Raw genomic sequence first — 10,073 nt, 5'->3', positions numbered from 1 at the left:
CAAAAAGAGATATAAATAAATAAAAATTCTCAGCAGAGTTTGTGTTTGCACTTTACCAAGTGGTTAAATGTGTTTTGATTGATCCAGGATTGGATTCAAACATGTCATCTTGTCATGACTAAAACTTTTTATTTATTCATTTATTTTTAATTTATTTTGTGGTTCGATGCTGCAAAAACCACCTCCTGGTTTTAAAAACTGGATCAGAGTTTGGAGTTTTGGACTTCTTCTGGTCTCTTCTAGTGTTTCTGTTCCAGAACATGGAGGTTGGAGATGAAAGTGGCCATCTGTGAGATTCTGCTGCTTTAATGAGACAAACTGCCCTCAAAGTCTCAGTTTGGAGTTCCTCTGCTGCGAGGCGCTCACAGATGGACGAGTCAGAGGTGGGAGGACCAGAGCTGGATCTTCATCTCGTGTTCCTGCCTAAAAAAAAAAAACAATCTGTGAAATCAGACATGAATTATTGACTGATCAGGATTCTGTGAATCTTTGTCTCGTTTCTGCTAGTTTCTCATCAGGGTTGTGCAGAACCGGGCCTCTCTCCAGAACCGGCAGCTTTCGTTCATCTCATCGTCCTGCTGAAGAATGAGGCTCAGAGCAGATCAGGACGTTTTCATCGAGGTAACAGGTGAAGCAGCTGAACACGGCTGCATGATTACACCTCATCCACGCCGAGTTAGTCCTGACAGAGCAGACTGATCGGAGGGAAAAATACAAATCTGATGTTTAACGTCCTGCCTGGTTGGTCCAGAAGAAAGCAGGCAGAGAATCAGACCTTCAGCTGGAACAACAGGAGGAGAACAAAGAGCAGTGAGCGCTGAAAGACCCGTGTAGAAATGTGTTTATGATTCCCGCTCTGAACTGGTGTTTTCCTGTTTACGCTTTATTTTGAAAGGCCTAACAGGAAGTGCCTCACCTGGTTTGACTCTGCTCTCTGACCCTGCAGGTCCAGCAGCAGGATGAGTCCAGGATGCATGGACAGAAAACAGAGTGGGGGGGATGAACACGGCTCCAGGGTTACGGTTGGTGTGTTGGATTCCTTTTCTTTCGTTCTTCGAGTTTCGGCTGATTTTTCTGCCTGAAGACTCACACTGAGGTGTTTTCTGTGTGATTCTGTGTCTTTGTGTGTTTCTGGTGCTGATTTCATCGATTATCTACCTAAACTCCACCAAAATCTGGTCTAAAGTCTTTTATTTATGAAATGCTTTAATTCAGCGGGAGTTTTTCAAAGTAAAGCTCCAAACTTTAACTGATACAAATAAAACCTGAAGCAGGATTGTGTTTTTGTTGCCTGTTTTCCTCTCTGCATTGTGGAGGGTGAGGGTTGGGGTTTTTTCGCTGACGTAGTCCTGAAGGGATTACAAAGCAGGGACCACACGCCCCAACACCCCTGGGCCATTGTTGGCCCCTCGGTCACTGTTGTCCTTTTTTCTACTGAGTGGATCAGTCGATGTAGGGATAAAAAGCCAACCCAGGTCCTCTGTCCTGGTTTTTTTTTTCCTTTCTGTGGTCTGAAACTGGTACCGGTTGCAATGAGGGTCCAGATCCAGTTGAGGATTACACGGGGGACTTCAACGAGAAAACCATGTCTTTAAACTACATCAGAAACTTCTACGAAGGATGCGTGAGTAGATGAGACATTAGCTGAAACAAATCCTTTAAATTCACCATCTTCTCCACGTAGCTGACACATCTGTGAGCCGACAGCCGCTCAGCTTTGTGTCACTTAAGCCTTTATTTTATTTTCCGGCAAGCAGAGTTTATATGAGCGCAGGTAGAGATGAGAGAGAGGGTTCCTCTGAATGGGTTTTGTTTCAGATGTTGGAGTTCAGGGTGAGTGCGTCGCAGCAGCGTTTATCTGCCTGACAAAAGCTTTATTCTTTTTCTTTCTGCCTGTGTGGGAACATGTTTTCCTCTACGTGGTGAATAATGACGCCTCTCTGAATGTGTTCCAGCTCAGGCCTCCCACGGTGATAGGCCAGTTCCACACCTTGTTCTTCGGATCCGTCCGGATGTTCTTCCTGGGCGTTCTGGGATTCGCCGTCTACGGGAATGAAGCCCTTCACTTCAGCTGCGACCCCGACCGCCGGGAACTCAACCTGTTCTGCTACAACCAGTTCAGACCCATAACACCTCAGGTGGGACTAAGCTGTACCGCCAGCAGCCACCAGAGGAAGCTCTCAGCATCCTCTACTAGATCACTGCTGTCAGCATCTCAGTTCCTGGGAAAATATTAGTTTAGTGCCTTTTTGGAAAGGGTTCTAGCCCTGTCTTGTTTTAAAACATTTTAAAATGGATGAAGTCAACAAGAGCTACATGCAGTGGTGGGCAGCGCTAATCCAAAAATTAGCTCCTCAATTTCTAAAGCGCTGATGAAAATATTTAGGTACGCAACTTCAAAAGTGCTTACGCCTTATAAAAAATAGTGGAAGCTAATTTTAAAGCGCAAGTTCAATTTGACATTTACTAGCCGGCAACAATTCATATACAATATATGTACAACACTGCCAACTAGTGGTGTATTAACACATTTTCAACTTAATTCTACAACCGCCGATTGCTGGGGATGTGATTTCATGAAACAGACCTTTGGCTCCTGGTGTAAAAATTAAAAAGTTGTTGAGGATTGCTAGTTCGGCTGCTTTGTCTTTTTCTTTTGTTTGTTATAGATTTTTCATTAAACAAGCATCAATAAAGTAATTTTAAAACTGTTTATTGGAAAACTGAAGCGATGCATTCTGGGTACAAGACGGATTTGATTTGTGACAGGAAACGAAAGCACACAGTACAGGAAACTATCTTCCCTTCAAAATAAGAGTTTGGATTTTTAAGTTTTCCATGTAGTTGCTCCAGTTGACCACTAGATGTCAGTCTTCACCAGCATAACATCTTTAAATCATTTCTGCGTCTTTAACCCTGTTGCTTCGACCAATTACGTCAAATATTGAGCTCCAGCGTTTAAACTTTATTATTTTTTTTTTAAAAAGGAGCTCCAATTTTAAAGTAAAATAAATCAATATATATAAAATTTTAGTATGGATTACAAACGTTAACCGTTTTTGCTATTGCCTTCCTGCTACATAAGCAGACACAAAGCATTGTGGGAAATCAGAACCGTGACCGAGAGCAACAGTCAGCAGGATGTATACCTTCTCAATAAGTGTGTTTTTCTGGGAGGGGTGCTGTTGGACAGATCACATGTGTTGTGATTCATTGACAGCCATACCTTCCACTGTTCAAGATAATGGTGACTGTTAGATAATTAGTTATTAGCAGTACTACATTTCAATTTTAGACTGCACAAATCTGCTTATGAATTATAGAAATTAGCAAGACCACTAAAGCGAAAATGAAATATTTAGGTCCGCAATTTGCGGATTTGCCCTTTAGCGAGCTGGTGCCCACCACTGGCTATGTCATACAAAAAAAAAAAAAAAAAAAAAAAAAAACCCAAAGCAAGCCTTGTTCTGTGTTTTACAAATGAAATGATGATTTATGTGACAATCGACACGCCAGGCTTCTGAATTAGTTCCTGTATTAGTGTCTCATTGTTATCTTTAACACGATCATGTTTCTGCTCTCTGCAGGTGTTTTGGGCGTTACAGCTGGTAACTGTGTTGGTTCCTGGAGCAGTGTTTCATCTTTACGCTGCCTGTAAGAACACCGACCAAGAGGAGATCCTGGACCGACCCATCTACACAGTCTTCTACATAATTTCTGTTCTTCTGCGCATCATTCTGGAAATCATCGCCTTCTGGCTGCAGAGCCACCTCTTCGGCTTCCAGGTCTGTCAAATTTTAATGATTTAAAACAAAATTTAATGCTGAAATTTCCAGTTCCCAATTTATTTCAGTCATTTAATAATTCTGTAATAATAGCAGTGCATTTTATTTGTTTGTGCATTTCAGGACAACCAAGGACACTGTATAACATTAAAAGCACAAAATTAAACAAAACAAAATGGCAATAGACACTAAAACTACAAACTGAATTACAGAAATTAAAACCAACTTAAACAGATGAGTTTTGAGTTGTGATTTAAAGGTTAAAAGAAGGTCAGTATTACCGATGTCTGGGGAAAGAGAGTTCCAGAGTTGGGGAGCAGAGTGAGAAAAGGCTCTGTTTCCCATTTAGTCATTCTTGGACAATCGCTGAAGCAATGGAAAAATGGATATTAACAGTAGATCAAACACAGTAAGAGATCTAGTCCAAACAAAACATGTTAAATAATAAAATAGACTGTTAGTATAAGAATTTTATACAAAGACACCATTCAGAACATTTACTTTGCGCTATAGCCATAAAGGTGGTTCTTCTCAAGTAATTGTGTCTCTCGTAGACCTCCTTCACACCAAACAGTGACCCTACTGTACAAAATATTAGTCAGAATGTGGGTGGTCTTTGAAGGGTCTTGGTAAGATATATAGAGCTTATTGGGAACACAGTGGACTACCATATACCCGTGATGGAGCCTGATGGGTCTACAATGGTTTTGTATGCCCCGATTTGAAAATTTCTGCCAATATCGTTATCCAATATAATTATTGCTGTTATGGCGGATAACCGATATTTACCAATATTACACAAACACACAAATTACATTATACATATATGCACAAACACACTTGGGTCTTTTTTTGATACCATAAATAAACGACCAGACCTCTGGCATGGCTCTCTGCTTCAGTTATTCCTGGCTACGCAGCGTCAATATCACCATCATGATCAAACAGATGTAGCTCAACCAACCGTCTCCCCTCCCAAAACAGAAACACAAAGATAAAATGAGGGAAATCAATATCGGACATTAATATTGGCCCAGTTTTACATATCGGGCCAACATCGATATTCTAAAAAATGACCAATATCGGCCGATACCTATATTAATGCTGATATATCGTGCATCCCTAGTTTTGAGCATGGACAAAATGTCCATCGTGATGTTGGGCTGGTTTATTATATCCTGATGAGTCTACAATGGTTTTGAGTATTGACAAAATGTCCATCGTGATGTTGGGCTGGTTTATTATATCCTGATGAGTCTACAATGGTTTTGAGGATTGACAAAATGTCCATCGTGATGTGAGGCTGGTTTATTATCCTGATGGGTCTACAATGGTTTTGAACATGGACAAAATGTCCATCACAATGTTGGGCTGGTTTATTATTGTGATGGGTCTACAATAGTTTTGAGCATGGACAAAATGTCCATCGTGATGTTGGGTTGGTTTATTATCCTGATGGGTCTACAATGGTTTTGAGTATGAAAAAACTGTCCATTGTGATGTTGGGCTGGTTTATTATCCTGATGGGTCTACAATGGTTTTGAGCATGAAGAAACTGTCCATTGTGATGTTGGGTTGGTTTATTATCCTGATGGGTCTACAATGGTTTTGAGTATGAAAAAACTGTCCAATGTGATGTTGGGTTGGTTTATTATCCTGATGGGTCTACAATGGTTTTGAGCATGAAGAAACTGTCCATCGTGATGTTGGGTTGGTTTATTATCCTGATAGGTCTGCAATGGTTTTGAGCATGGACAAAATATCCATTGTGATGTCGGGCTGGTTTACGTATTATCCTGATGGCAACATATCAAGGTCTTGGTTGAAATGGTGTCAGTGTATCCATGACTTGAAGCCTGCAAACACTGGTGTGGCTTGATCATTAAGAATTTAAAGCAGGACTGGTTGTGCTGGTCCCTTGTCTAGACTACAACCATGATGGTGATCAAGTCACAGAAACGCCCAGTTCGGATGTAACAGCTACATTGTGATGCAGTTGAAGAATGTCATACCAGGTCAGAGGGCAAAGATGTATGAGATCATTGTGATTTCATTCACTCTGAAGGTTTTAAATTTTATTAAATTCTAATAGGTCGTGAAGAGTGTAACCTGCAGTGTGAAAGAACCCTAAAAGAGTCAAATATATCATGTGTTGCTGCTTATTTAAGGGTTAAATATACCTCATTTTAAGACCTGTTACAGTATATTTATAACACATCTATATTTACACTGAAACCGTATATGTCCGTGGTTAATATCACCAATATCCTAGACTGATTCTTTTGTTCTCTCTCTCAGGTTCATGCCCTGTACGTGTGTGACGCCAGCTCTTTGGAAAAGGCTTTTAATGTGACTAAATGCATGGTACCAGAACACTTTGAAAAGACCATCTTCCTCAGCGCCATGTACACCTTCACCGTCATCACCATACTTCTGTGCATCGCGGAGATATTTGAGATCCTCTGCCGGCGGCTCGGTTATCTCAACAACCAGTGACACAAATGAACAAACGGAGAGTGGAAACGTTTGACACGATCACTGTCGGAGTTCACTGGAATCAGTGTTAGCAAAACTTTTATAAAACAAGTTAACACAAGAGCCCAATCTCACCTGTGGTATGATAATGACGACAGGCACCAAGACAAAAGCAACCACTTGGAGACATTCCTGGTGTTTGTTGTCTTTCGGCATAAACGGAACATCCCTGGTTGTGTTTTAGAAGTCAGCAGGTCCATCCTGGCTGGGTCCAAAGGTGTTGTTTGGACAGATGGAACGGTTAGAGAACTTCTACCTGCTCCTGAGTTGTTTAAAAATGACTCATACAATTCCGTTTTTTTTATTTACAGAAAAAACTAAACATCGGGTATCAGCTTCCTGGTTCAACTAAACATTTTGACTTTTCTTGGAAAAATATGGAATTGAAGCCCAATTTGTTGCAAATGTAATGGTTCTGAACAGCAAGGGGGTCACTAAAACCTATTTTTGGGAATCAAATCTCCAGTAGTTAGTGAGTGAAAAACTATGAAAAGATTTGGAAAGCCTTAATTTAAAGACTATCTTTAAACAATATGAATTGGTGGTTAGACCTGACGAGGGGATCACAGAGCATGGAACACTGTGAGGGTCTTTCCAGGACAACTGAACATTTGGCACCAATGGTCTTTGTTCTTTCATGTGAAGCAGTCATTGATTGATGGAGCAGCTGGAGCCTGAACCAACCTTCACCACCAATCTAACATAAAAGGAATCAAACAAGTTTAATATAAAACTATATGAGAAAGAAATCACCCATAAAATGTTTGCAATGAAATGTGTTCCACTGAAGGTAAAAGATCTCTTCAAAGACGTAAGTTATGGAAACAAAACTTTAGAGTTTCAAAAAGGAGGATCAGAAAGTTAAAAAATTATGTGTGGAAAAAATAAAATTAACCCCATTTTATAATACTAGATATGTCTTTTTTGGGGTACAAAACAGCAAACGAGAAGACTGTGTGTATTTGTATAACTGAATTTAAATTCATTGTACCATAAAATTATTTATCGATGGATGAACTGTTGGAAGTTTGAAGCAGGGTGATTGTTTGAAAAGATATTTGAACAACAGCTGCTTCCTCACAATATTCAAGGTGAGTCGAAAGTGGTCTCAGCTTGTAGTTCTGATTAGTTTTTAACAAGTTTGGACAAACCCAGATTGGAAAATTGGGGGTCTTTGTGATTCAAGGTGTTCCTGCTCTGACAAACAAGGAAGGAAAGTTCATTCTGAGGTTTTGTTCAGGTCTGATTAGGTGTTTTCCTCTTCTTTTTTATTTAGGTTTGAATATTTTATGTAATTTTGCTTCTGACGTCAGTGTTATTAGAAAATGATTACCTCTTCTGTTTTTCTTTTTTTTTTAATCAGACATCCATCCAGCTTTTCTTGGGACGTTTTCAGCTATCTGTTTATCACCTCAGGTTCTACATTCATTAGCAGACAGAAGTGAATAAACCCTTCTTTTATTTCACATTTTTATTTTCAGTGGATCGATCCAAGACCTGGTTCATCTGTAAAAGGTTTAAAACACAAATGTCACTCCTGTAAAATGAGTTTATCTGCATTTGTGTGTCTGTAAGAAGATGGGTTTTCATTTTGGCAATAAATATTTTGGGCCTCGGCCACATAAATTAAAATGTATAATTCCAGTAAATTATTGGTCACATAAAAACGTATCAATCTTTTTTTTCATTCATTATATCAGACTCATTAGAGAACTTTGTGTTTGTTTATTAAACTTTGATGTCGCAACCTAATACATGGAAAGTCTTAGGAAATATTCACAAAATGGCTAAAATCTACTCTGCTTTTTACATTTATGACTATACTTTTTATTATTTGTAAAACTTAAATTATAGTTATGGTAGCGTTTCATTTTAAATTTAGTTTAATTTATGGAGTTTATTTCAGGAGGATAATATGAATGAATGAATGAATGAATGAATGAATGAATGAATGAATGAATGAATAAATAAATAAATAAATAAATGCCTTCCCATAATAATACTGGGCACTGGTATCAGTTGCACTAAATCTGTTGACGTCATCCGCCCCGGCTGCTGTGATTGGCCACAGAGGCGGAAGTGAAAGCAATTTGATAAGCAACAACAACACTGACTCTTCTGATGAGTTTTGTGTCTCCTGGAGGAGCTGTAACCCACTCATGGCCCTGCCCGCTCAGCTCAGACCCATCCAGCACTACCTGCGGACCGCTCAGGAGCATGAGAACCGGGACCCGGTCGTGTCTTATTACTGTAAGTCTCCGTTTTATGGCGGCTAACGTTAGCGCCTAGCTTCCCAGCTTTGTTTACCTGCCGGGAAGCAGGGCGGGGGGGTTTATTTTAGCTTTTATTTAAACTGTATCATTTGAATGGATTGTTTTAGGGACATCAGCTGTTAGTGATCCTATCATCATGTCATGTTTAAACGCTTTATGGCCATTAAAAAATAGTTTAGTTAGCTCTAACGTCAAGAGCAGGCTAACACTTCCGTAGCATCCTGTCAGCTGGATAGTTGGGGGATTTTCAACGATTTGTTGTTTTAAACGAGCCTGAAATGTGTCACTAAATATTACCGTTGTGTTCTGAGAGGTTACATGATAAACACTAATCACCTGTAGAGTTTATTCAGGTGAGCACACCTGTCAGAAGCATCTGATTGGTCAAAGTCCTCGCTGTGGACTTGATTTGAAATCATGAGACAGAGCCTGCAGGGATGTACCAAAGCCTCCCAAACTCCACCTTCACGGGTTTACTGTTTTAACTTGATTCAACAACTTTATTAATTAAAGGTCGAACATTAATTTAATGTTGGAATTTTAAATTGAGATCATTTACGTTGAGACGATATTGTCGACGAAGCTGAAGTTAGCTTCCGATTCGGGAAACGACTAAAGGGATATTATAACTAATTTTTCACTACCTTGCGCGTGTTTAACCTGCTCTAGCTCAAAAACGACAACACCTACACTCTTCAAATCTGCACTAGATTATTCTACACTAAWAGAAGAATATTTAAAAACATGTTTGGGGTTTGGGAAAGCTTTGTCTGATTTGTGAAAAATCAATAAAGTTTGTTTTTCATCGTTTTTATGCAACTGGACCACATTAGACCTGGTCCAGCTCAAAAACCACAACACCTGGACTCTTCAAACCAAGATTAGATTATTCTACACTGATAGAAGAAGAATAAAAACTAAGTTTGAGTTTTGGGAAACCTTTGTCTGATTTTTGAAACATCAATAAAGTTTGTTTATCATCATTTTTTAGGCAACTGGACCACATTAGACCTGGTCCAGCCCAAAAACCACAACACCTGGACTCTTCAAACCAAGATTAGATTACTCTACACTAATAGTGGAATATGTAAAACTAAGTTGAGCTTTGAGAAACCTTTTTCTGATTTGTGAAAAATCAATAAAGTTTGTTTTTCATAATTTTTTAGGCAACTGGACCACACTAGACCTGGTCCAGCTCAAAAACCACAACACCTAGACTCTTCAAACCAGGACTAGATTATTCTACATTAATAGAAGAAGAATAAAAACTAAGTCTGAGCTTTGGGAAACCTTTGTCTGATTTGTGAAAAATCAATAAGTTTGTTTTTCATCATTTTTTAGACAACTGGACCAAAGTTGCTTAAAGCTGCTGTATGTAGTTTCTTGGGTACCCAAAAACTTAGAAAATTTTGAACAGAAACAACCTTGTAGTCCCTCCCCCTGCTCTCAGCTCCCCTTCCTAGGCTCCTCCCCCACAGCA

General features: G+C 39.4%; 2 protein-coding genes across 7 annotated transcripts in view; both read left to right on the top strand.

Annotated features, from left to right (window-relative positions):
- Positions 1 to 243: 243 nt before the first annotated feature.
- gje1a (gap junction protein epsilon 1a) lies at positions 244 to 7,952 on the top strand. Of its 5 annotated transcripts, XM_014017930.1 has the most exons (6): positions 244 to 383; positions 508 to 810; positions 947 to 1,022; positions 1,956 to 2,138; positions 3,588 to 3,785; positions 6,084 to 7,952. In XM_014017930.1, the coding sequence occupies exons 3-6, from the start codon at positions 960 to 962 to the stop codon at positions 6,279 to 6,281; spliced, it is 642 nt and encodes a 213-aa protein (XP_013873384.1). In that variant the 5' UTR covers positions 244 to 383; positions 508 to 810; positions 947 to 959; the 3' UTR covers positions 6,282 to 7,952. The 5 variants fall into 5 exon arrangements, with proteins under 5 accessions (XP_013873384.1, XP_013873385.1, XP_013873388.1 ...); XM_014017931.1 differs by lacking the exon at positions 244 to 383 and having other exon boundaries at positions 452 to 810; XM_014017934.1 differs by lacking the exons at positions 244 to 383; positions 508 to 810 and having other exon boundaries at positions 947 to 1,026.
- Positions 7,953 to 8,390: 438 nt separating this feature from the next.
- The window catches only part of vta1 (vesicle (multivesicular body) trafficking 1), a 31,398-nt gene continuing 29,715 nt past the window's right edge, over positions 8,391 to 10,073 (top strand). For both annotated transcript variants that reach the window (XM_014017927.1, XM_014017926.1), the window contains exon 1: positions 8,391 to 8,570. In XM_014017927.1, coding sequence (XP_013873381.1) covers positions 8,480 to 8,570 — 91 coding nt within the window. In that variant the 5' untranslated portion in view covers positions 8,391 to 8,479. The remainder of the gene's footprint in view (positions 8,571 to 10,073) is intronic.

The sequence above is a fragment of the Austrofundulus limnaeus genome, unplaced genomic scaffold, assembly GCF_001266775.1.
Source record: "Austrofundulus limnaeus strain Quisiro unplaced genomic scaffold, Austrofundulus_limnaeus-1.0 Scaffold179, whole genome shotgun sequence".
NCBI classification, from domain to species: Eukaryota; Metazoa; Chordata; class Actinopteri; order Cyprinodontiformes; family Rivulidae; genus Austrofundulus; species Austrofundulus limnaeus.
This window is presented reverse-complemented; position numbering and strand designations above follow the sequence as displayed.